The following is a 27,877-nucleotide window of genomic DNA, read 5'->3' on the forward strand; positions in this document are numbered from 1 at the left end:
TGTAGTGGGCTTGTGATGTGTTCTTCTTCCGCCTTGGAGGGAGCTGGCGCTTAATATCGCGCAATTCGGTACAAGATCGGTTGTTTGATTTGTCCTTAAGAACAGGGCGCCATTGAAAGGAGTGATTACCGGGGAAGCTGTAAATGTGAAGGGGAACCAGTCGAGGGGGGAAAATCCCCCCCCCCCCACCTCGTCGTTTGTTGCGATGTAGGCAGGGTGGAGTGAATGGTGAGACAGAACAGTCAGTAGCTCTATTCGGACGTGATAATATAACCATGATAATATGAAACAGGTTCAGGGATAAAAGTGTGTTTGACTAAATATCCAAAACAAAGAGGAAGACATAATACAAACTGTGGTCCCCATTCAAATCACATTGGACCAATCATGACAGGTGAAAACTAGTGAGGTGAGAACGCATGTTATAATTCTAGCATTATTTTTGTTCAAACTGAGAACTTTTGTTAAATTGAGTCCATGAATTAATGTTTAATCCTGTTGGGGGGGGGGGGGGGGGGGGGGCTGTTAGTTGAGCATGAATTAATGTTTAATCCTGTTGGGTGGGGGGGGCTGTTAGTTGAGCATGAATTAATGTTTAATCCTGTTGGGGGGGGGGGGCTGTTAGTTGACCATTAATTAATGTTTAATCCTGTTGGGGGGGGGGCTGTTAGTTGAGCATGAATTAATGTTTAATCCTGTTGGGGGGGGGGCTGTTAGTTGAGCATTAATTAATGTTTAATCCTGTTGGGGGGGGGCTGTTAGTTGAGCATGAATTAATGTTTAATCCTGTTGGGGGGGCTGTTAGTTGAGCATGAATTAATGTTTAATCCTGTTGGGGGGGGGGGCTGTTAGTTGAGCATGAATTAATGTTTAATCCTGTTGGGGGGGGGGGCTGTTAGTTGAGCATGAAACAATGTTTAATCCTGTTGGGGGGGGGGGGGGCTGTTAGTTGAGCATGAATTAATGTTTAATCCTGTTGGGGGGGGGGGGGCTGTTAGTTGAGCATGAATTAATGTTTAATCCTGTTGGGTGGGGGGGGGGGCTGTTAGTTGACCATTAATTAATGTTTAATCCTGTTGGGTGGGGGGGGGGGGGCTGTTAGTTGAGCATTAATTAATGTTTAATCCTGTTGGGTGGGGGGGGGGGGCTGTTAGTTGCGCATTAATTAATGTTTAATCCTGTTGGGGGGGGGGGGGGCTGTTAGTTGAGCATGAATTAATGTTTAATCCTGTTGGGGGGGGGCTGTTAGTTGAGCATTAATTAATGTTTAATCCTGTTGGGGGGGCTGTTAGTTGAGCATGAATTAATGTTTAATCCTGTTGGGGGGGGGGCTGTTAGTTGAGCATTAATTAATGTTTAATCCTGTTGGTGGGGGTGGGCTGTTAGTTGAGCATGAATTAATGTTTAATCCTGTTGGGGGGCTGTTAGTTGAGCATGAATTAATGTTTAATCCTGTTGGGGGGGGGGCTGTTAGTTGAGCATGAATTAATGTTTAATCCTGTTGGGGGGGGGGGGGCTGTTAGTTGAGCATTAATTAATGTTTAATCCTGTTGGGGGGGGGGGGGCTGTTAGTTGAGCATGAAACAATGTTTAATCCTGTTGGGGGGGGGGGCTGTTAGTTGAGCATGAATTAATGTTTAATCCTGTTGGGGGGGGGCTGTTAGTTGAGCATGAATTAATGTTTAATCCTGTTGGGGGGGGGGGGGGGGCTGTTAGTTGAGCATGAATTAATGTTTAATCCTGTTGGGTGGGGGGGGGGGGGCTGTTAGTTGACCATTAATTAATGTTTAATCCTGTTGGGTGGGGGGGGGGGCTGTTAGTTGAGCATTAATTAATGTTTAATCCTGTTGGGTGGGGGGGGGGGCTGTTAGTTGCGCATGAATTAATGTTTAATCCTGTTGGGGGGGGGGGGGGGGCTGTTAGTTGAGCATGAATTAATGTTTAATCCTGTTGGGGGGGGGGCTGTTAGTTGAGCATGAATTAATGTTTAATCCTGTTGGGGGGGGGGCTGTTAGTTGAGCATTAATTAATGTTTAATCCTGTTGGTGGGGGGGGGGGCTGTTAGTTGAGCATTAATTTATGTTTAATCCTGTTGGGTGGGTAGGGGGGGGGGGGCTGTTAGTTGACCACTAATTAATGTTCAACCCTGTTGGGTGGGGGGGGGGCTGTTAGTTGACCATTAATTAATGTTTAATCCTGTTGGGTGGGGGGGGGCTGTTAGTTGAGCATGAAATAATGTTTAATCCTGTTGGGTGGGGGGGGGGGGCTGTTAGTTGAGCATGAATTAATGTTTAATCCTGTTGGGGGGGTGGGGCTGTTAGTTGAGCATGAATTCATGTTTAATCCTGTTGGGGGGGGGGCTGTTAGTTGAGCATGAATTAATGTTTAGTCCACAATAAACACTTCAACCCATATGATCTAGTCCACAATAAACACTTCAACCCATATGATCTAGTCCACAATAAACACTTCAACCCATATGATCTAGTCCACAATAAACACTTCAACCTTTATGATCTAGTCCACAATAAACACTTCAACCCATATGATCTAGTCCACAATAAACACTTCAACCTTTATGATCTAGTCCACAATAAACACTTCAACCCTTATGATCTAGTCCACAATAAACACTTCAACCCATATGATCTAGTCCACAATAAACACTTCAACCCATATGATCTAGTCCACAATAAACACTTCAACCCTTATGATCTAGTCCACAATAAACACTTCAACCCTTATGATCTAGTCCACAATAAACACTTCAACCCATATGATCTAGTCCACAATAAACACTTCAACCCATATGATCTAGTCCACAATAAACACTTCAACCCATATGATCTAGTCCACAATAAACACTTCAACCCATACGATCTAGTCCACAATAAACACTTCAACCCATATGATCTAGTCCACATTAAACACTTCAACCCTTATGATCTAGTCCACAATAAACACTTCAACCCATATGATCTAGTCCACAATAAACACTTCAACCCATATGATCTAGTCCACAATAAACACTTCAACCCATATGATCTAGTCCACAATAAACACTTCAACCCATATGATCTAGTCCACAATAAACACTTCAACCCATATGATCTAGTCCACAATAAACACTTCAACCCATATGATCTAGTCCACAATAAAACTTCAACCCTTATGATCTAGTCCACAATAAACACTTCAACCCTTATGATCTAGTCCACAATAAACACTTCAACCCATATGATCTAGTCCACAATAAACACTTCAACCCTTATGATCTAGTCCACAATAAACACACTTCAACCCTTATGATCTAGTCCACAATAAACACACTTCAACCCTTATGATCTAGTCCACAATAACACTTCAACCCATATGATCTAGTCCACAATAAACACTTCAACCCATATGATCTAGTCCACAATAAACACTTCAACCCATATGATCTAGTCCACAATAAACACTTCAACCCATATGATCTAGTCCACAATAAACACTTCAACCCATATGATCTAGTCCACAATAAACACTTCAACCCATATGATCTAGTCCACAATAAACACTTCAACCCATATGATCTAGTCCACAATAAACACTTCAACCCTTATGATCTAGTCCACAATAAACACTTCAACCCTTATGATCTAGTCCACAATAAACACTTCAACCCATATGATCTAGTCCACAATAAACACTTCAACCCCATATGATCTAGTCCACAATAAACACACTTCAACCCATATGATCTAGTCCACAATAAACACTTCAACCCATATGATCTAGTCCACAATAAACACTTCAACCCATATGATCTAGTCCACAATAAACACTTCAACCCATATGATCTAGTCCACAATAAACACTTCAACCCATATGATCTAGTCCACAATAAACACACTTCAACCCATATGATCTAGTCCACAATAAACACTTCAACCCATATGATCTAGTCCACAATAAACACTTCAACCCATATGATCTAGTCCACAATAAACACTTCAACCCATATGATCTAGTCCACAATAAACACTTCACCATATGTCAGTCCACAATACCTTCAACCCATATGATCTAGTCCACAATAAACACTTCAACCCATATGATCTAGTCCACAATAAACACTTCAACCCATATGATCTAGTCCACAATAAACACTTCAACCCATATGATCTAGTCCACAATAAACACTTCAACCCATATGATCTAGTCCCACAATAAACACTTCAACCCATATGATCTAGTCCACAATAAACACTTCAACCCATATGATCTAGTCCACAATAAACACTTCAACCCATATGATCTAGTCCACAATAAACACTTCAACCCATATGATCTAGTCCACAATAAACACTTCAACCCATATGATCTAGTCCACAATAAACACTTCAACCCATATGATCTAGTCCACAATAAACACTTCAACCCTTATGATCTAGTCCACAATAAACACTTCAACCATATGATCTAGTCCACAATAAACACACTTCAACCCATATGATCTAGTCCACAATAAACACTTCAACCCATATGATCTAGTCCACAATAAACACTTCAACCCTTATGATCTAGTCCACAATAAACACTTCAACCCTTATGATCTAGTCCACAATAAACACTTCAACCCATATGATCTAGTCCACAATAAACACTTCAACCCTTATGATCTAGTCCACAATAAACACTTCAACCCATATGATCTAGTCCACAATAAACACTTCAACCCATATGATCTAGTCCACAATAAACACTTCAACCCATATGATCTAGTCCACAATAAACACTTCAACCCTTATGATCTAGTCCACAATAACACACTTCAACCCTTATGATCTAGTCCACAATAAACACTTCAACCCATATGATCTAGTCCACAATAAACACTTCAACCCATATGATCTAGTCCACAATAAACACTTCAACCCATATGATCTAGTCCACAATAAACACTTCAACCCATATGATCTAGTCCACAATAAACACTTCAACCCATATGATCTAGTCCACAATAAACACTTCAACCCATATGATCTAGTCCACAATAAACACTTCAACCCATATGATCTAGTCCACAATAAACACTTCAACCCTTATGATCTAGTCCACAATAAACACTTCAACCCTTATGATCTAGTCCACAATTAAACCTTCAAAACCCATATCGATCTAGTCCACAATAAACACTTCAACCCATATGATCTAGTCCACAATAAACACTTCAACCCATATGATCTAGTCCACAATAAAACACTTCAACCCATATGATCTAGTCCACAATAAACAACTTCAACCCATATGATCTAGTCCACAATAAACACTTCAACCCATATGATCTAGTCCACAATAAACACTTCAACCCATATGATCTAGTCCACAATAAACACACTTCAACCCATATGATCTAGTCCACAATAAACACTTCAACCCATATGATCTAGTCCACAATAACACTTCAACCCATATGATCTAGTCCACAATAAACCTTCAACCCATATGATCTAGTCCACAATAAACACTTCAACCCATATGATCTAGTCCACAATAAACACTTCAACCATATGATCTAGTCCACAATAAACACTTCAACCCCATATGATCTAGTCCACAATAAACACTTCAACCCTTATGATCTAGTCGCACAATAAACACTTCAACCCATATGATCTAGTCCACAATAAACAACACTTTCAACCCATATGTGATCGTAGGCCACAATAAACACTTCAACCTCTATGAATCTAGTCCACAATAACACCTTCAACCCTATGATCTAGTCCACAATAAACAACTTCAACACCCTTATGATCTAGTCCACAATAAACACTTCAACCCATCTGATCTAGTCCACAATAAACACTTTCACCCTGATGATCTAGTCCACATAAATACTTCAAACCCTAGGATCCTAGTTCCACAAAAACCTTCAACCCATATGATCTAAGTCCACAATAAACACTTCAACCCATATGATCTAGTCCACATAAACCACTCAACCCATATGATCTAGTCACACAATAAAACACTTCAACCCTTATGATCTAGTCCCAATAACACACTTCAATCACCCTTATGGATCTAGTCCACATAACACACTTCAACCCTTATGATACTAAGTCCACAATAAACACACTTCACCTATGATCTAGTCCACAATAAACACTTCAACCCATATGATCTAGTCCACAATAAACACTTCAACCCATTATGATCTAGTCCACAATAAACACTTCACCCATATGATCTAGTCCACAATAAACACTTCAACCCATATGATCTAGTCCACAATAAACACTTCAACCCATATGATCTAGTCCACAATAAACACTTCAACCCATATGATCTAGTCCACAATAAACACTTCAACCCATATGATCTAGTCCACAATAAACACTTCAACCCATATGATCTAGTCCACAATAAACACTTCAACCCATATGATCTAGTCCACAATAAACACTTCAACCCATATGATCTAGTCCACAATAAACACTTCAACCCATATGATCTAGTCCACAATAAACACTTCAACCCATATGATCTAGTCCACAATAAACACTTCAACCATATGATCTAGTCCACAATAAACACTTCAACCCATATGATCTAGTCCACAATAAACACTTCAACCCATATGATCTAGTCCACAATAAACACTTCAACCCATATGATCTAGTCCACAATAAACACTTCAACCCATATGATCTAGTCCACAATAAACACTTCAACCCATATGATCTAGTCCACAATAAACCACTTCAACCCATATGATCTAGTCCACAATAAACACTTCAACCCATATGATCTAGTCCAAACTCAACCCATATGATCTAGTCCACAATAAACACTTCAACCCATATGATCTAGTCCACAATAAACACTTCAACCCATATGATCTAGTCCACAATAACACACTTCAACCCATATGATCTAGTCCACAATAAACACTTCAACCCTATGATCTAGTCCACAATAAACACTTCAACCCATATGATCTAGTCCACAATAAACACTTCAACCCATATGATCTAGTCCACAATAAACACTTCAACCCATTATGATCTAGTCCACAATAAACACTTCAACCCATATGATCTAGTCCACAATAAACACTTCAACCCATATGATCTAGTCCACAATAAACACTTCAACCCATATGATCTAGTCCACAATAAACACTTCAACCCATATGATCTAGTCCACAATAAACACTTCAACCCTTATGATCTAGTCCACAATAAACACTTCAACCCATATGATCTAGTCCACAATAAACACTTCAACCCATATGATCTAGTCCACAATAAAACACTTCAACCCATATGATCTAGTCCACAATAAACACTTCAACCCATATGATCTAGTCCACAATAAACACTTCAACCCATATGATCTAGTCCACAATAAACACTTCAACCCATATGATCTAGTCCACAATAAACACTTCAACCCATATGATCTAGTCCACAATAAACACTTCAACCCATATGATCTAGTCCACAATAAACACTTCAACCCTTATGATCTAGTCCACAATAAACACACTTCAACCCTTATGATCTAGTCCACAATAAAACACTTCAACCCATATGATCTAGTCCACAATAAACACTTCACCCATATGATCTAGTCCACAATAAACACTTCAACCCATATGATCTAGTCCACAATAAACACTTCAACCCATTATGATCTAGTCCACAATAAACACTTCAACCCATATGATCTAGTCCACAATAAACACTTCAACCCATATGATCTAGTCCACAATTAACACTTCAACCCATATGATCTAGTCCACAATAAACACTTCAACCCATTATGATCTAGTCCACAATAAACACTTCAACCCTTATGATCTAGTCCACAATAAACACTTCAACCCATATGATCTAGTCCACAATAAACACTTCAACCCATATGATCTAGTCCACAATAAACACACTTCAACCCATATGATCTAGTCCACAATAAACACTTCAACCCATATGATCTAGTCCACAATAAACACTTCAACCCATATGATCTAGTCCACAATAAACACTTCAACCCATATGATCTAGTCCACAATAAACACTTCAACCCATATGATCTAGTCCACAATAACACTTCAACCCATATGATCTAGTCACAATATAACTCACCATATGATCTAGTCCACAATAAACACTTCAACCCATATGATCTAGTCCACAATAAACACTTCAACCCATATGATCTAGTCCACAATAAACACTTCAACCCATATGATCTAGTCCACAATAAACACTTCAACCCATATGATCTAGTCCACAATAAACACTTCAACCCATATGATCTAGTCCACAATAAACACTTCAACCCATATGATCTAGTCCACAATAAACACTTCAACCCATATGATCTAGTCCACAATAAACACTTCAACCCATATGATCTAGTCCACAATAAACACTTCAACCCATATGATCTAGTCCACAATAAACACACTTCAACCCATATGATCTAGTCCACAATAAACACTTCAACCCTTATGATCTAGTCCACAATAAACACTTCAACCCATATGATCTAGTCCACAATAAACACACTTCAACCCATATGATCTAGTCCACAATAAACACACTTCAACCCATATGATCTAGTCCACAATAAACACTTCAACCCATATGATCTAGTCCACAATAAACACTTCAACCCATATGATCTAGTCCACAATAAACACTTCAACCCATATGATCTAGTCCACAATAAACACTTCAACCCATATGATCTAGTCCACAATAAACACTTCAACCCATATGATCTAGTCCACAATAAACACTTCAACCCATATGATCTAGTCCACAATAAACACTTCAACCCATATGATCTAGTCCACAATAAACACTTCAACCCATATGATCTAGTCCACAATAAACACTTCAACCCATATGATCTAGTCCACAATAAACACTTCAACCCATATGATCTAGTCCACAATAAACACTTCAACCCATATGATCTAGTCCACAATAAACACTTCAACCCATATGATCTAGTCCACAATAAACACTTCAACCCATATGATCTAGTCCACAATAAACACTTCAACCCATATGATCTAGTCCACAATAAACACTTCAACCCATACGATCTAGTCCACAATAAAAGTTAAATTAAACATATACACATATGATATATAAATTAGCCTTTCATACTTTATATTATGTCCATATATGGTCATGTTTATGTCCATATATGTCCATATATGGTCATGTTTATGTCCATATATAGTCATGTTTTCTGTCCATATATGTCCATATATAGTCATGTTTTAGGAATATCTACCCAAAATATTTCACCTTCTTTATGACTTTACCAAACATATAATGACATCAGTGATCGTCAAAATCTGTTACATTTGTCAACGTCTAAATCAATGTTTGGGCCATTTAAACAGATTGTGTCCCTGTTATAGACACGGGGAGAAGGGCTTTGTAAAGGGCTCCATTTTGTTGTTCTGTAGCATATCCAATGTGTCTGTAACGTCAACACAGGGATTCAAGAAGCAGGTGCAGTTAGTGAGTTTAATAATAACGAACATTGAACGATGCAAAACAAGAGAAATGTCTGACAAGGAAACATAACCAGTATTACCTGCTGACTGATAATAACAGAGAGCAACATAAAGGGTAGGTAATCAGGAAGTAATGAAGTCCAGGTGTGACTGATGATGAGACGCAGGTGTGTTTTATGTTTTATGTGTGGTTCGTTCTGCGTTGTGTACTTTTAATTTGGACGCTGCCACAACACAGACCATCCTCAACAGAACACAGACCATCTTCAACAGAACACAGACCATCTTCAACAGAACACAGACCATCCAACAGAACACAGACCATCCCCAACAGAACACAGACCATCCTCAACAGAACACAGACCATCTTCAACAGAATACAGACCATCCCCAACAGAACACAGACCATCTTCAACAGAATACAGACCATCCCCAACAGAACACAGACCATCTTCAACAGAACACAGACCATCCCCAACAGAACACAGACCATCCCCAACAGAACACAGACCATCCCCAACAGAACACAGACCATCCCCAACAGAACACAGACCATCCCCAACAGAATACAGTTTATCAGTGAAAAGTAGCCTACACTGCACAGAACACAGTTTATCAGTGAAGAGTAGCCTACACTGTACAGAACACAGTTTATCAGTGAAGAGTAGCCTACACTGTACAGAACACAGTTTATCAGTGAAGAGTAGCCTACACTGTACAGAACAGTTTATCAGTGAAGAGTAGCCTACACTGTACAGAACACAGTTTATCAGTGAAGAGTAGTCTACACTGCACAGAACAATTGCAGATATCAATTGCATTTGTGACACAGGTAAAATCTATGGTCACAGAGCGCAAAATAACTGATGAATTTAAGAAAGCTCAACATCCGGTGAACATGGCCGAGGTCAGTAAAGGCGGCAAAAAAAGAGCGCGTAATTAAATTGTTTGTCAGTGTGACAAAATGAAAACGTAGAGTTTCCATCTACTTCGCGCGCAATTGAAATGTCAAAGAACGCCGCAGTTCGCGGGTAAAGTCGTGGGTGAAACCATTCACTTCAGGAAAAGGGGTGATTATAAATCAAGTTTCCTTTCATTATGTGTTGTTGAATTCATAATAATTATTTGCTGACAGTGTAGTAAGGTTGGCAATACGAGAGGTCTTCGGACGTACCATTTTTGTATTATTTTCTTTCAATGAACAAGTAGTGGGTTTTGAGTGCTTCTCCCCTATTTGGGGAGTTGGTCTACCTGCTCCTCAGTCAGAGAGATACTTCCTCTGTATATAAACACCTGTTTTTAAAACTATAACACAATAGTGTCTTTGGAAAACGGGTTCATATATCATAAAGACAATAGCGATATGTAGTTATGTATTTATGTATCCGTTAATGTATTTAAGACCTGTTTCGGTAAGTTTATTAGTATTATTCTTTTTTTTTCACCTTTATTTTTAAAAATATTTTATTTATCCGTTATTTTACCAGGTAAGTTGACTGAGAACACGTTCTCATTTGCAGCAACGACCTGGGGAATAGTTACAGGGGAGAGGAGGGGGATTAATGAGCCAATTGTAAAATTTAACCAGGTAGGCTAGTTGAGAACACCTTTATTTAACCAGGTAGGCTAGTTGAGAACAAGTTCTCATTTACAACTGCGACCTGACCAAGATAAAGCACAGCAGTTAGACACATACAACAACACAGAGTTACACATGGAATAAATAATTTTTGCTGGCTGAGCTAGCCATGTTAATGACGAGCTAAATAACACCGTCGTTCACTGCACTACAATGTCTCGCTAGCTACTGCTAGCAGGTGATTTATTGATATTAAGTGAATGTTTGTTTTTGTATTAATGTCACTTCACATTGAGGCCATGTGTCATTACTGTTGCTCCTATCTAAAATATATATTGTGTTCTACCTAACCAGTGAGCGTGTGGCTGTGACCGTCCTGTCATCACTGTTTGATATCTTTTACTGCAGATAAAAACCAAGTCAACCTGAAGTGTGGTTGTCCATGTGCCTTTCTTCTGGGGGGGGGGGGGGGGGGGTTATGTGAAGTTGGTTACACCAGCAGCACAGTTAGTCACCAACGCTCTGGACAACATGAAAACAGCCTAACAAGCTCTGCAAGGGAGAGTAAAATGATCAGAGTGATGTGTTCTCTCATTTGTGTCTGGAAGTAGCTAGCCAACGTTAGCCTGTTAGCTTGAGTGCTTGACAGCCGTTGTGAAGCCAGAATGCTACTCCTCGGCCAGAGCGTCCATTGAGATCTCTGAGAGCGAAACGCTCTGAATTTATGACCTGACAATCTGACAACGCTCTGACTTTATGACCTGACAATCTGACAACGCTCTGAATTTATGACCGGACAATCTGACAACGCTCTGAATTTATGACCGGACAATCTGACAACGCTCTGAATTTACGACCGGATAATCTGACAACGCTCTGAATTTATGACCTGACAATCTGACAACGCTCTGAATTTATGACCTGACAATCTGACAACGCTCTGAATTTATGACCGGACAATCTGACAACGCTCTGAATTTACGACCGGATAATCTGACAACGCTCTGAATTTATGACCTGACAATCTGACAACGCTCTGACTTTATGACCTGACAATGCTCTGAATTTATGACCTGACAACGCTCTGAATTTATGACCTGACAATCTGACAACGCTCTGAATTTATGACCTGACAATCTGACAACGCTCTGAATTTATGACCGGACAATCTGACAACGCTCTGACTTTATGACCTGACAATCTGACAACGCTCTGAATTTATGACCTGACAATCTGACAACGCTCTGAATTTATGACCTGACAATCTGACAACGCTCTGAATTTATGACCTGACAATCTGACAACGCTCTGAATTTATGACCTGACAATCTGACAACGCTCTGAATTTACGACCGGACAATCTGACAACGCTCTGAATTTATGACCTGACAATCTGACAACGCTCTGAATTTATGACCTGACAATCTGACAACGCTCTGAATTTATGACCTGACAATCTGACAACGCTCTGAATTTATGACCGGACAATCTGACAACGCTCTGAATTTATGACCGGACAATCTGACAACGCTCTGAATTTATGACCTGACAATCTGACAACGCTCTGAATTTACGAACGCCCAGTGCGCACTCTGGCATTCCAGATTGTGTTGTGTTGTTACACAATAGTATGGTGGTAATAACAAGTTTATCCATCCAAAACTTTTCAATAATTGACCACTTGTCTTTTGAACTCACCTGTTGTACGGACTAGTAGGGTGGTAATAACACAAGTTTATCAGTCATGTCCTCATAAGAGACTGTTTGGTTCACATTTCACTCATCATTTGGCATTTTCACATATGACTGTCTACTCAACTAAATTGTAAAATGTAAAACAAGGTAATTTTCTAATTGTTATTATAATTATATCTCTCCATTACCGTCTATAGCTTGACCAACGAGACAGTTGCTTTATTAATGTACTACCATCTGGTTTAGACAGGACCTTTCCAGAAGTTGAGCGTGGGGCAGGTATGTTAGGTAGGTGGGCATTTATACAGTACTCTATATATACAGTGATCTAGATGGTTTAGATGTGGTTGCCATAGCAGTAGGCTACTACACAATCACAACTGATTTTTCTAGTTGGATTCAATTAACCAAAGTTTAGCTGGTCATTGAGTGCCATTGGATCTGGCAATAGGCTTGTTCTTGTGAACCACCGGTGGGTGGGGTGTCTGTTTTACAAGCCAAAGAGAGAAGGGGCTGGTTTATCTTGTTGTATTTGGGTCTTTATTGAAAGTCCACTCTGGGCCGTCTTCTTCCCTGTTCTTCTGCAGTCTACCTGTTCTCCTGCAGTCTACCTGTTCTCCTGCAGTCTACCTGTTCTTCTGCAGTCTACCTGTTCTCCTGCGGTCTACCTGTTCTCCTGCAGTCTACCTCTACTCCGGTCTACCTGTTCTCCTGCAGTCTACCTGTTCTCCTGCAGTCTACCTGTTCTCCTGCAGTCTACCTGTTCTCCTGCGGTCTACCTGTTCTCCTGCAGTCTACCTCTACTCCGGTCTACCTGTTCTCCTGCGGTCTACCTGTTCTCCTGCAGTCTACCTGTTCTCCTGCAGTCTGCCTGTTCTTCTGCAGTCTACCTGTTCTCCTGCAGTCTACCTGTTCTTCTGCAGTCTACCTGTTCTCCTGCAGTCTACCTCTACTCCGGTCTACCTGTTCTCCTGCAGTCTACCTGTTCTCCTGCAGTCTACCTGTTCTCCTGCAGTCTACCTGTTCTCCTGCAGTCTACCTGTTCTCCTGCAGTCTACCTGTTCTCCTGCAGTCTACCTGTTCTCCTGCGGTCTACGTGTTCTTATGCGGTCTACCTGTTCTCCTGCAGTCTACCTCTACTCCGGTCTACCTGTTCTCCTGCGGTCTACCTGTTCTCCTGCGGTCTACCTGTTCTCCTGCAGTCTACCTGTTCTCCTGCAGTCTACCTGTTCTCCTGCAGTCTGCCTGTTCTTCTGCAGTCTACCTGTTCTCCTGCAGTCTACCTGTTCTTCTGCAGTCTACCTGTTCTCCTGCAGTCTACCTCTACTCCGGTCTACCTGTTCTCCTGCAGTCTACCTGTTCTCCTGCAGTCTACCTGTTCTCCTGCAGTCTACCTGTTCTCCTGCAGTCTACCTGTTCTCCTGCAGTCTACCTGTTCTCCTGCAGTCTACCTGTTCTCCTGCGGTCTACCTGTTCTCCTGCGGTCTACCTGTTCTCCTGCGGTCTACCTGTTCTCCTGCGGTCTACCTGTTCTCCTGCGGTCTACCTGTTCTCCTGCGGTCTACCTGTTCTCCTGCGGTCTACCTGTTCTCCTGCGGTCTACCTGTTCTCCTGCGGTCTACCTGTTCTCCTGCGGTCTACCTGTTCTCCTGCGGTCTACCTGTTCTCCTGCGGTCTACCTGTTCTCCTGCGGTCTACCTGTTCTCCTGCGGTCTACCTGTTCTCCTGCAGTCTACCTGTTCTCCTGCGTCTACCTGTTCTCCTGCCGGTCTACCTGTTCTCCTGCGGTCTACCTGTTCTCTGCGGTCTACCTGTTCTCCTGCGGTCTACCTGTTCTCCTGCAGTCTACCTGTTCTCCTGCAGTCTACCTGTTCTCCTGCAGTCTACCTGTTCTCCTCCGGTCTACCTGTTCTCCTCGCGGTCTACCTGTTCTCCTGCAGTCTACCTGTTCTCCTGCAGTCTACCTGTTCTTCTGCAGTCTACCTGTTCTCCTGCTGGTCTACCTGTTCTCCTGCTGGTCTACCTGTTCTCCTGCTGGTCTACCTGTTCTCCTGCGGTCTACCTGTTCTCCTGCGGTCTACCTGTTCTCCTGCGGTCTACCTGTTCTCCTGCGGTCTACCTGTTCTCCTGCAGTCTACCTGTTCTCCTCCGGTCTACCTGTTCTCCTGCAGTCTACCTGTTCTCCTGCAGTCTACCTGTTCTTCTGCAGTCTACCTGTTCTCCTGCTGGTCTACCTGTTCTCCTGCGGTCTACCTGTTCTCCTGCGGTCTACCTGTCTCCTGCGGTCTACCTGTTCTCCTGCGGTCTACCTGTTCTCCTGCGGTCTACCTGTTCTCCTGCGGTCTACCTGTTCTCCTGCGGTCTACCTGTTCTCCTGCGGTCTACCTGTTCTCCTGCGGTCTACCTGTTCTCCTGCGGTCTACCTGTTCTCCTGCGGTCTACCTGTTCTCCTGCGGTCTACCTGTTCTCCTGCGGTCTACCTGTTCTCCTGCGGTCTACCTGTTCTCCTGCGGTCTACCTGTTCTCCTGCGGTCTACCTGTTCTCCTGCGGTCTACCTGTTCTCCTGCGGTCTACCTGTTCTCCTGCGGTCTACCTGTTCTCCTGCGGTCTACCTGTTCTCCTGCGTCTACCTGTTCTCCTGCGGTCTACCTGTTCTCCTGCGTCTACCTGTTTCTCCTGCGGTCTACCTGTTCTCCTGCGGTCTACCTGTTCTCCTGCGGTCTACCTGTTCTCCTGCGGTCTACCTGTTCTCCTGCGGTCTACCTGTTCTCCTGCGGTCTACCTGTTCTCCTGCGGTCTACCTGTTCTCCTGCAGTCTACCTGTTCTCCTGCAGTCTACCTGTTCTCCTGCGGTCTACCTGTTCTCCTGCGGTCTACCTGTTCTCCTGCGGTCTACCTGTTCTCCTGCGGTCTACCTGTTCTCCTGCGGTCTACCTGTTCTCCTGCGGTCTACCTGTTTCTCCTGCGGTCTACCTGTTCTCCTGCGGTCTACCTGTTCTCCTGCGGTTCTTCTTTGCTCTTTTTTTATATTTTAAGTAGAAATGGGCGTAATGTTTGAGTCAATGTTGGTACATTGCAACCTTCTGTTTTTTTTATATTTCTAGGATGATTTTAACCCAAACATTACGCCACGTTTTGACCATCGTAAAGCCTAGTTATCTGGTTGCTTCGACAGTCATTTTTGAAGATTTTTTAAAATGATACAACGTGATTAGTGATGAATTTACATTTGTCCCTCATTTCAAGATCCGACCCTGTTACGTACGTGAACTGATCTCTCATTTTAATATGGTGAAACTATTCTTTTATAAAAAATGATTCAAAAGAAACATTAAACATCTAATAGTTATAGTGTAGAAGCCGGTGAGCTGGAGAAAGGAGATACCTAGTCAGCAGGTGAGCTGGGGAAGGGGAAAGGAGATACCTAGTCAGCAGGTGAGCTGGGGAAGGAGAAAGGAGATACCTAGTCAGCTGGGGAAGGGGAAAGGGGATACCTAGTCAGCAGGTGAGCTGGGAAAGGAGATACCTAGTCAGCAGGTGAGCTGGGGAAGGGGAAAGGAGATACCTAGTCAGCAGGTGAGCTGGGGAAGGAGAAAGGAGATACCTAGTCAGCAGGTGAGCTGGGGAAGGAGAAAGGAGATACCTAGTCAGCAGGTGAGCTGGGGAAGGAGAAAGGAGATACCTAGTCAGCAGGTGAGCTGGGGAAGGAGAAAGGAGATACCTAGTCAGCAGGTGAGCTGGGGAAGGAGAAAGGAGATACCTAGTCAGCAGGTGAGCTGGGGAAGGAGAAAGGAGATACCTAGTCAGCAGGTGAGCTGGGGAAGGAGAAAGGAGATACCTAGTCAGCAGGTGAGCTGGGGAAGGGGAAAGGAGATACCTAGTCAGCAGGTGAGCTGGGGAAGGGGAAAGGAGATACCTAGTCAGCAGGTGAGCTGGGGAAGGGGAAAGGAGATACCTAGTCAGCAGGTGAGCTGGAGAAGGAGAAAGGAGATACCTAGTCAGCAGGTGACCTGGAGAAGGGGAAAGGGGATACCTAGTCAGCTGGAGAAGGGGAAAGGGGATACCTAGTCAGCAGGTGACCTGGAGAAGGGGAAAGGGGATACCTAGTCAGCTGGAGAAGGGGAAAGGGGATACCTAGTCAGCTGGGGAAGGGGAAAGGGGATACCTAGTCAGCTGGGGAAGGGGAAAAGGGGATACCTAGTCAGCTGGGGAAGGGGAAAGGAGATACCTAGTCAGCTGGGGAAGGGGAAAGGGGATACCTAGTCAGCTGGGGAAGGGGAAAGGGGATACCTAGTCAGCTGGGGAAGGGGAAAGGGGATACCTAGTCAGCTGGGGAAGGGGAAAGGGGACACCTAGTCAGCTGGGGAAGGGGAAGGGGGATACCTAGTCAGCTGGGGAAGGGGAAAGGGGATACCTAGTCAGCTGGGGAAGGGGAAAGGAGATACCTAGTCAGCTGGGGAAGGGGAAAGGGGATACCTAGTCAGCTGGGGAAGGGGAAAGGAGATACCTAGTCAGCAGGTGAGCTGGGGAAGTGGAAAGGAGATACCTAGTCAGCTGGGGAAGGAGAAAGGAGATACCTAGTCAGCAGGTTAGCTGGAGAAGGAGAAAGGAGATACCTAGTCAGCAGGTGAGCTGGAGAAGGAGAAAGGAGATACCTAGTCAGCAGGTGAGCTGGAGAAGGAGAAAGGGGATACCTAGTCAGCAGGTGAGCTGGGGAAGGAGAAAGGAGATACCTATTCAGCAGGTGAGCTGGGGAAGGAGAAAGGAGATACCTAGTCAGCAGGTGAGCTGGGGAAGGAGAAAGGAGATACCTAGTCAGCAGGTGAGCTGGGGAAGGGGAAAGGAGATACCTAGTCAGCAGGTGAGCTGGGGAAGGGGAAAGGAGATACCTAGTCAGCTGGTGAGCTGGGGAAGGAGAAAGGAGATACCTAGTCAGCAGGGGATGGGGAAAGGGGATACCTAGTCAGCAGGTGAGCTGGAGAAGGAGAAAGGAGATACCTAGTCAGCAGGTGAGCTGGAGAAGGAGAAAGGAGATACCTAGTCAGCAGGTGAGCTGGAGAAGGAGAAAGGAGATACCTAGTCAGCAGGTGAGCTGGAGAAGGAGAAAGGAGATACCTAGTCAGCAGGTGAGAAGGAGAAAGGAGATACCTAGTCAGCAGGTGAGAAGGAGAAAGGAGATACCTAGTCAGCAGGTGAGCTGGAGAAGGAGAAAGGAGATACCTAGTCAGCAGGTGAGCTGGAGAAGGAGAAAGGAGATACCTAGTCAGCAGGTGAGCTGGAGAAGGAGAAAGGAGATACCTAGTCAGCAGGTGAGCTGGAGAAGGAGAAAGGAGATACCTAGTCAGCAGGTGAGCTGGGGAAGGGGAAAGGGGATACCTAGTCAGCAGGTGACCTGGAGAAGGAGAAAGGAGATACCTAGTCAGCAGGTGAGCTGGAGAAGGAGAAAGGAGATACCTAGTCAGCAGGTGAGCTGGAGAAGGAGAAAGGAGATACCTAGTCAGCAGGTGAGCTGGAGAAGGAGAAAGGAGATACCTAGTCAGCAGGTGAGCTGGAGAAGGAGAAAGGAGATACCTAGTCAGCAGGTGAGCTGGGGAAGGGGAAAGGGGATACCTAGTCAGCAGGTGACCTGGAGAAGGGGAAAGGGGATACCTAGTCAGCTGGGGAAGGGGAAAGGAGATACCTAGTCAGCTGGGGAAGGGGAAAGGGGATACCTAGTCAGCTGGGGAAGGGGAAAGGAGATACCTAGTCAGCTGGGGAAGGGGAAAGGAGATACCTAGTCAGCAGGTGAGCTGGGGAAGGGAAAAGGAGATACCTAGTCAGCTGGGGAAGGAGAAAGGAGATACCTAGTCAGCAGGTGAGCTGGAGAAGGAGAAAGGAGATACCTAGTCAGCAGGTGAGCTGGAGAAGGAGAAAGGAGATACCTAGTCAGCAGGTGAGCTGGAGAAGGAGAAAGGAGATACCTAGTCAGCAGGTGAGCTGGAGAAGGAGAAAGGAGATACCTAGTCAGCAGGTGAGCTGGAGAAGGAGAAAGGAGATACCTAGTCAGCAGGTGAGCTGGAGAAAGGAGATACCTAGTCAGCAGGTGAGCTGGAGAAGGAGATACCTAGTCAGCAGGTGAGCTGGAGAAGGAGATACCTAGTCAGCAGGTGAGCTGGAGAAGGAGATACCTAGTCAGCAGGTGAACTGGGGAAGGAGAAAGGAGATACCTAGTCAGCAAGTGAACTGGGGAAGGGGAAAGGAGATACCTAGTCAGCAGGTGAGCTGGAGAAGGAGAAAGGGGATACCTAGTCAGCAGGTGAGCTGGAGAAGGAGAAAGGAGATACCTAGTCAGCAAGTGAACTGGGGAAGGAGAAAGGAGATGCCTAGTCAGCAGGTGAGCTGGAGAAGGATAAAGGAGATACCTAGTCAGCAGGTGAGCTGGGGAAGGAGAAAGGAGATACCTAGTCAGCAGGTGAGCTGGAGAAGGAGAAAGGAGATACCTAGTCAGCAAGTGAACTGGGGAAGGAGAAAGGAGATACCTAGTCAGCAGGTGAGCTGGGGAAGGAGAAAGGAGATACCTAGTCAGCAGGTGAGCTGGAGAAGGAGAAAGGAGATACCTAGTCAGCAGGTGAGCTGGGGAAGGAGAAAGGAGATACCTAGTCAGCAGGTGAGCTGGGGAAGGAGAAAGGAGATGCCTAGTCAGCAGGTGAGCTGGGGAAGGAGAAAGGAGATGCCTAGTCAGCAGGTGAGCTGGAGAAGGATAAAGGAGATACCTAGTCAGCAGGTGAGCTGGGGAAGGAGAAAGGAGATACCTAGTCAGCAGGTGAGCTGGAGAAGGAGAAAGGAGATACCTAGTCAGCAAGTGAACTGGGGAAGGAGAAAGGAGATACCTAGTCAGCAGGTGAGCTGGGGAAGGAGAAAGGAGATACCTAGTCAGCAGGTGAGCTGGAGAAGGAGAAAGGAGATACCTAGTCAGCAGGTGAGCTGGGGAAGGAGAAAGGAGATACCTAGTCAGCAGGTGAGCTGGGGAAGGAGATAGGAGATACCTAGTCAGCTGCTCGTTGCTACGTCAGTCTACTTTTAACCTCTTGCGATGGGAAAACATGTTTTTTAATGAAGTTGAACGTGCTCTTTATGACAATGTTACAATTAGGTGACACAAACAGTTTTTACATTATTTTTTTTTTTTTACCAAATTACCCAAAATGCACTATTGATGGAATGACCCTCTTATCAACCACAATGGACTTAATAATGTTGAATCATTTCACAGGTCATTTCACAGGTCCAATGGCAGCCGTGGTGAAGTCCGAGCCGCTTGAGAGCGATGTGAGTGAAGTTATTTTAGTTTTAGTTTAAGCATGACTTTGATGGGTCACATAATAAAAGCCTCATCAGCATCAAGGACAGAGGGATCTTATCGTGTGTGTGTGTGTATATATTTATACAATACTGTTTCTCAATATGATGAAAATATACTGCAGAGTATCTCAGAATACTTTATCCTCACCATTTCAGTAACATGAGAATATTGACACCAAAAAAAATCAATATTCTATTTTCTTTTACAGATTTATCCAGAAATGGAACACTGTCACTCATTCTCCTTCAGTTGCCCAACTCATAAAATAACCAAAGAGGAAATCACCTGCACCAAACCTGGAACAATATGGAGAGCTCTTGAAACTAATGACACATTCAAGGAGTTAAACCAAATGGACAGGAAGACACCGAAAGGGAAAGACATTGTCATCAAGAGTTGTAAGGGGTACATAGTGAAGCACTTTCCATGTTGGCTGATCAAAGAGGATGACCGTCTCACTATTGAGATAGTCACACATGCCACAGATGAACCTGCAGGGGTCACGGATCAGGAAACAGACGATTATGTCACTTTCTCTGTTGAGACAACGGGAGGGAAAAACAGTAAATCAAAACAAATACTTGGAAACAAACAACTGGAGTCCTACGGACCTCTATGTGTCTATGCAAAACAGAAGGACGAAGTGAAGAAGGCTCTACGAAATGATGGACGCTTCTCAAACATTGTGTTTGAACAGAAATGCCAGCTCTCTGATCGATCAACAGGAAGCATGGTTTCAATGGGGCAAATTGCAATAAAACTTAATGGTAGAAACTTTGAAATGTGTCTGACAAAACAGAAGGAGAAAATGGCAAATAAGATGGAAACATCTGAATCCACAATAAAAACTAAAAACATTATAACCACGCACACATCTCTGTTCAACCCAAGCCCTGACTCTGAAGGAGACGGCACACAGATGCCTCCATCGACGCTAACAACTGAAACATCAGATGTAGGGGAGTCCTCTTCGAGAAGAAAGCAGAAACGAAAATGCATTCCCGTGCCAAAACATGGTGAAATATTGACGATCCTTCGCAACCAGTTTGATGATCTGGTGAAGCAGATGGAAAGTAGGAGGGAATACAGCCAACAGAAGATATTTCCTGAAGAGTTGGATCTCATTAAGCAGGAATTCGGGAAAATCAGACAAAAGTTCTCTGAGGTTCACAGAGTGAAGAAATTGATTGAACTTGGTGCCTCCGTTTGTCAGGTGATTGTTGAAGGTGTTCAGGGTGTTCAGGGGACAGGCTTCGTGCTGTTTGACAACTACATCCTAACAAATGCACATTTGTTTGGTGAAAATGTAAGAGAAAACTTACAGTTGTTAGTCGATGTATCTGTGAAGTTCAACTATGAAAATCCAAATGGAGCCGATGTGAACGTATTCAGAGCAAAAACCCTGCTGATCGACTTTCAATATGGACATCAGGGAAAACATTATATCGACTATGCCATACTGGAGATTGTTCCTCAGAATAAGAAGCAACAGAAAAAGGTTCCTCCTGGTCTCCTCCGTGAATATGGCCCAGTCCCAGCATGCGGTGGGGCCTGCCTCATTGGACACCCAGGTGGACTGGTGAAACAAATGGAGCCCACCTCCATCATTGGCAGTGAGATAAGAGAGGAGGCGGCGAATAAATATAAACGGGAAAAGGGACATGCAATCTTCACAATAAACGACGCCCTTGAAAAACAGAAAAAGCGCTACGAGGAAGTGATGCAGGAGAACAAGGACGACTTTGTGACCTACAACACCTCCTTCTTCCATGGATCTTCTGGCTCGCCAGTCTTCGATGAGCTTGGTCGAGTGTTTGGCATACATACTGGTGGCTTTGAATATGAGGATAAGCGCACGCAGAGCAAACAGAGTGTGTTAGAGTACGCCCTCCCTCTGCTCACCATATTACGGAACTTTGTCATCCGTTTGGAGGAGGACAACAATCAGGCAGTTTTGAAAAGAGTTAAGGAAGAGGCACAGAAAAACCTCTTCCTGTTTGATGCTCTTTTCAAGACTAATGGTGATGAGCCTATGGATATGTCGTAGGAGATTGTTGCAAATACAGATAATTCAATGCCACCCAGTGGTTGTCCTGGGAACAACACAACAATGCCACCCAGTGGTTGTCCTGGGAACAACACAACAATGCCACCCAGTGGTTGTCCTGGGAACAACACAACAATGCCACCCAGTGGCTGTCCTGGGAACAACACAACAATGCCACCCAGTGGTTGTCCTGGGAACAACACAACAATGCCACCCAGTGGTTGTCCTGGGAACAACACAACAATGCCACCCAGTGGTTGTCTTGGGAACAACACAACAATGTCTATTAAGAATTCAGAGGGAGGCTGCAAATACTGTAATAGTCAGTATTCATGTTAAACCATTCCACTAGTGCCTTTCAGGGTATTGATAATATTACTTGTCCTAGGTCAAAGGTACATGTTTTATTTGATATATATAAACCACTGGTTCCTTATGAAGTACTCTGCATTTCTGTGAAGCATGGTTTCTTTTTAAAAAGATACTTCGGTCTCAGTGGGCCTTCTCTGCAAAAATAAACATTTAATAGATTCAGACATCTACCTAGATCAGATTGCAACTATCTAAATATTGTTTTTATTGTGTTCTACATTTTGATTACTTGTCTTTTTCTTTAACTTTGTTGAATAGAGTAATGTGGAATAGAATCATGTTGAATAGTCATGTTGAATAGAGTGAATAGAGTCATGTTGAATAGAGTGAATAGAATCATGTTGAATAGAGTCATGTTGAATAGAATCATGTTGAATAGAATCATGTTGAATAGAGTGAATAGAGTCATGTTGAATAGAATCATGTTGAATAGAGTCATGTTGAATAGAATCATGTTGAATAGAATCATGTTGAATAGAGTGAATAGAGTCATGTTGAATAGAGTCATGTTGAATAGAGTGAATAGAGTCATGTTGAATAGAGTCATGTTGAATAGAATCATGTTGAATAGAGTCATGTTGAATAGAATCATGTTGAATAGAGTGAATAGAGTCATGTTGAATAGAATCATGTTGAATAGAATCATGTTGAATAGAGTGAATAGAGACATGTTGAATAGAGTCATGTTGAATAGAGTCATGTTGAATAGAGTCATGTTGAATAGAATCATGTTGAATAGAGTGAATAGAGTCATGTTGAATAGAATCATGTTGAATAGAGTGAATAGAGTCATGTTGAATAGAGTCATGTTGAATAGAATCATGTTGAATAGAGTGAATAGAGTCATGTTGAATAGAGTCATGTTGAATAGAGTCATGTTGAATAGAGTCATGTTGAATAGAATCATGTTGAATAGAGTCATGTTGAATAGAATCATGTTGAATAGAGTCATGTTGAATAGAATCATGTTGAATGTGTTGAATAGAATCATGTTGAACAGAGTCATGTTGAATAGAGTGAATAGAGTCATGTTGAATAGAATCATGTTGAATAGAGTCATGTTTAATAGAATCATGTTGAATGTGTTGAATAGAATAATGTTGAATAGAATCATGTTGAATAGAATCATGTTGAATAGAATCATGTTGAATGTGTTGAATAGAATCATGTTGAATGTGTTGAATAGAATCATGTTGAATAGAGTCATGTTGAATAGAATCATGTTGAATAGAGTGAATAGAGTCATGTTGAATAGAATCATGTTGAATAGAATCATGTTGAATAGAGTGAATAGAGACATGTTGAATAGAGTCATGTTGAATAGAGTCATGTTGAATAGAGTCATGTTGAATAGAATCATGTTGAATAGAGTGAATAGAGTCATGTTGAATAGAATCATGTTGAATAGAGTGAATAGAGTCATGTTGAATAGAGTCATGTTGAATAGAATCATGTTGAATAGAGTGAATAGAGTCATGTTGAATAGAGTCATGTTGAATAGAGTCATGTTGAATAGAGTCATGTTGAATAGAATCATGTTGAATAGAGTCATGTTGAATAGAATCATGTTGAATAGAGTCATGTTGAATAGAATCATGTTGAATGTGTTGAATAGAATCATGTTGAACAGAGTCATGTTGAATAGAGTGAATAGAGTCATGTTGAATAGAATCATGTTGAATAGAGTCATGTTTAATAGAATCATGTTGAATGTGTTGAATAGAATAATGTTGAATAGAATCATGTTGAATAGAATCATGTTGAATAGAATCATGTTGAATGTGTTGAATAGAATCATGTTGAATGTGTTGAATAGAATCATGTTGAATAGAGTCATGTTGAATAGAATCATGTTGAATAGAATCATGTTGAATAGAGTCATGTTGAATAGAATCATGTTGAATAGAGTCATGTTGAATAGAATCATGTTGAATAGAATCATGTTGAATGTGTTGAATAGAATCATGTTGAATGTGTTGAATAGAATCATGTTGAATAGAGTCATGTTGAATAGAATCATGTTGAATAGAATCATGTTGAATAGAGTCATGTTGAATAGAATCATGTTGAATAGAGTCATGTTGAATAGAATCATGTTGAATAGAATCATGTTGAATGTGTTGAATAGGATCATGTTGAATAGAATCATGTTGAATGTGTTGAATAGAATCATGTTGAATAGAATCATGTTGAATGTGTTGAATAGAATCATGTTGAATAGAATCATGTTGAATGTGTTGAATAGAATCATGTTGAATGTGTTGAATAGAATCATGTTGAATAGAGTGAATAGTCATGTTGAATAGAGTGAAAAGTCATGTTGAATAGATTCATGTGGAATAGAGTCATGTGGAATAGAATCATGTTGAATAGAGTGAATAGAATCATGTGGAATAGAGTGAATAGAATCATGTTGAATAGAGTGAATAGAATCATGTGGAATAGAGTCATGTTGAATAGAGTGAATAGAATCATGTGGAATAGAGTCATGTTGAATATGTTGAATAGAGTCATGTTGAATAGAATCATGTTGAATAGAGTCATGTTGAATAGAGTCATGTGGAATAGTCATGTGGAATAGAGTCATGTTGAATATGTTGAATAGAGTCACTACTCTTGTTCTCTTCTGAGACGGTGACTTCCTTTGTAGCTCAGTTGGTAGAGGATGGTTCGATTCCTGGGACCACCCAAACTTACAAAACAAGATTTTATGCACGCATGACTGTAAGTCTCTTTGGATAAAAGCGTCTGCTAAATGGTATATTATATTATATTACTTCATGGATCCATCGTTTTGCTTTCTTGGTTTGACATGTAAAGGTTAATCATGAGTACAATGTGGTCACTGTGATTACACTGGAATACTGTATGCATCATTTAGACATTGTTACAACTCATGAAATGACAACAATCATGTATAAAACTAGTGACAGACTGACTAATCAATAAATGTGTTGACAATTACAGCTTGCTTATTGCTTCTTATTGCAAATGGACCAAACAATGGTGTGTCTGATCACATGACTGTGACCACACAGGGGTGTGTCTGATCACATGACTGTGACCACACAGGGGTGTGTCTGATCACATGACTGACCACACAATGGTGTGTCTGATCACATGACTGTGACCACACAGGGGTGTGTCTGATCACATGACTGTGACCACACAATGGTGTGTCTGATCACATGACTGTGACCACACAGGGGTGTGTCTGATCACATGACTGTGACCAAACAATGGTTTGTCTGATCACATGACTGTGACCACACAATGGTGTGTCTGATCACATGACTGTGACCACACAATGGTGTGTCTGATCACATGACTGACCACACAATGGTGTGTCTGATCACATGACTGTGACCACACAGGGGTTTGTCTGATCACATGACTGTGACCACACAGGGGTTTGTCTGATCACATGACTGACCACACAATGGTGTGTCTGATCATTTAACCGGCAGAGACCATGGAACTTGAGAAGAGAGAAATAACACGAATCCATTTAGAGTCGACAGAGTAATATTGTCATCCTGCATTTGATCTAATGTCCTGGCTGTAGAGCTTGTGATTTCTATAGAAATATATCTTATGGTGATTTAGACCTCAACTACAGCAGAGGAGGCAACCCGCTCTTCAACATTAGATTGGATGGTCTGCTCTGAACAGTACAAGGTGAGACAAGTGGTACATGACTTTTACATAATCAAGTTTCAGTAAAGTGATAAATTAGCAGAATACTATGTCACATAATGCATACAAATATCATGTAGCTTTTTTTTAAGACAAGAATTGAATCAAGTCAGACTTTATTTATTTTGGTGATTTTGAAAACCTAAAGAGAAAGCAATTAATAATCTACGCTATTTAAAAACAGGTTAAAGTTCTACATTTCTCATCAATCACATCTGGATTGATCAATTGTACTTATTTCCTGATCATAGCTAAGAGAAAAGCCCACAAAATCTATACAGTAGGACCTGAGCTAACACATTACATAGCCCAGGTCCTACTGTATAGGTTAACACATTACATAATCTATACAGTAGGACCTGGGCTAACACATTACATAACCTATACAGTAGGTCCTGGGCTAACACATTACATAACCTATACAGTAGGTCCTGGGCTAACACATTACATAACCTATACAGTAGGTCCTGGGCTAACACATTACGTAATCTATACAGTAGGACCTGGGCTAACACATTACGTAATCTATACAGTAGGTCCTGGGCTAACACATTACATAATCTATACAGTAGGACCTGGGCTAACACATTACATAATCTATACAGTAGGACCTGGGCTAACACATTACATAACCTATACAGTAGGTCCTGGGCTAACACATTACATAATCTATACAGTAGGTCCTGGGCTAACACATTACATAACCTATACAGTAGGTCCTGGGCTAACACATTACATAACCTATACAGTAGGTCCTGGGCTAACACATTACATAATCTATACAGTAGGTCCTGGGCTAACACATTACATAATCTATACAATAGACCTACTGTATAGATTAACACATTACATAGCCCAGGTCCTACTGTATAGATTAACACATTACATAGCCCAGGTCCTACTGTATAGGTTGACACATTACATAGCCCAGGTCCTACTGTATAGATTAACACATTACATAGCCCAGGACCTACTGTATAGATTAACACATTACATAGCCCAGGACCTACTGTATAGATTAACACATTACATAGCCCAGGTCCTACTGTATAGGTTGACACATTACATAGCCCAGGACCTACTGTATAGGTTGACACATTACATAGCCCAGGACCTACTGTATAGGTTGACACGTTATAAGCCTGGCTGCAATTAGGGTGTTCTCTGGTGCAGATTTACACACATCAAATACAACACAAATCAAGCACTGGTCAAATAAAACACAATTTAAGTTCAATGATCAGTCACAATGTGCAGAGAGTCATTACAGATTTCACCTGCAGTGTTTAGACAGGACAGTGTTGTGGAGATGATTGACAGGACAGTGTCGTGGAGATGATTTTGACAGGACAGTGTCGTGGAGATGAGTTTTGACAGGACAGTGTCGTGGAGATGAGTTTTGACAGGACAGTGTTGTGGAGATGATTGACAGGACAGTGTTGTGGAGATGATTGACAGGACAGTGTTGTAGAGATGATTTTGACAGGACAGTGTTGTGGAGATGAGTTTTGACAGGACAGTGTTGTGGAGATGAGTTTTGACAGGACAGTGTTGTGGAGATGAGTTTTGACAGGACAGTGTTGTGGAGATGAGTTTTGACAGGACAGTGTTGT

The 27,877-nt window shown here is 42.2% G+C and overlaps 1 protein-coding gene across 15 annotated transcripts in view; it reads left to right on the top strand.

The window, feature by feature from the left end:
- Positions 1 to 25,534, top strand: part of LOC109882531 (protein FAM111A) — a 37,305-nt gene extending 11,771 nt beyond the window's left edge. For 4 of the 15 annotated variants that reach the window (XM_031821569.1, XM_031821559.1, XM_031821558.1 and 1 more), the window contains exons 2-3: positions 20,060 to 20,115; positions 20,358 to 25,534. In XM_031821569.1, the coding sequence (XP_031677429.1) occupies positions 20,077 to 20,115; positions 20,358 to 22,196 (1,878 nt within the window). In that variant the 5' untranslated portion in view covers positions 20,060 to 20,076 and the 3' untranslated portion in view covers positions 22,197 to 25,534. Of the gene's footprint in view, positions 1 to 204; positions 410 to 12,680; positions 13,095 to 20,059; positions 20,116 to 20,357 lie in introns of those variants that run through there. The other 11 variants (XM_031821572.1, XM_031821563.1, XM_020474638.2 and 8 more) reach the window with 10 other exon arrangements.
- Positions 25,535 to 27,877: the final 2,343 nt, after the last annotated feature.

This window comes from Oncorhynchus kisutch, unplaced genomic scaffold, assembly GCF_002021735.2.
Source record: "Oncorhynchus kisutch isolate 150728-3 unplaced genomic scaffold, Okis_V2 scaffold3993, whole genome shotgun sequence".
NCBI lineage: Eukaryota > Metazoa > Chordata > Actinopteri > Salmoniformes > Salmonidae > Oncorhynchus > Oncorhynchus kisutch.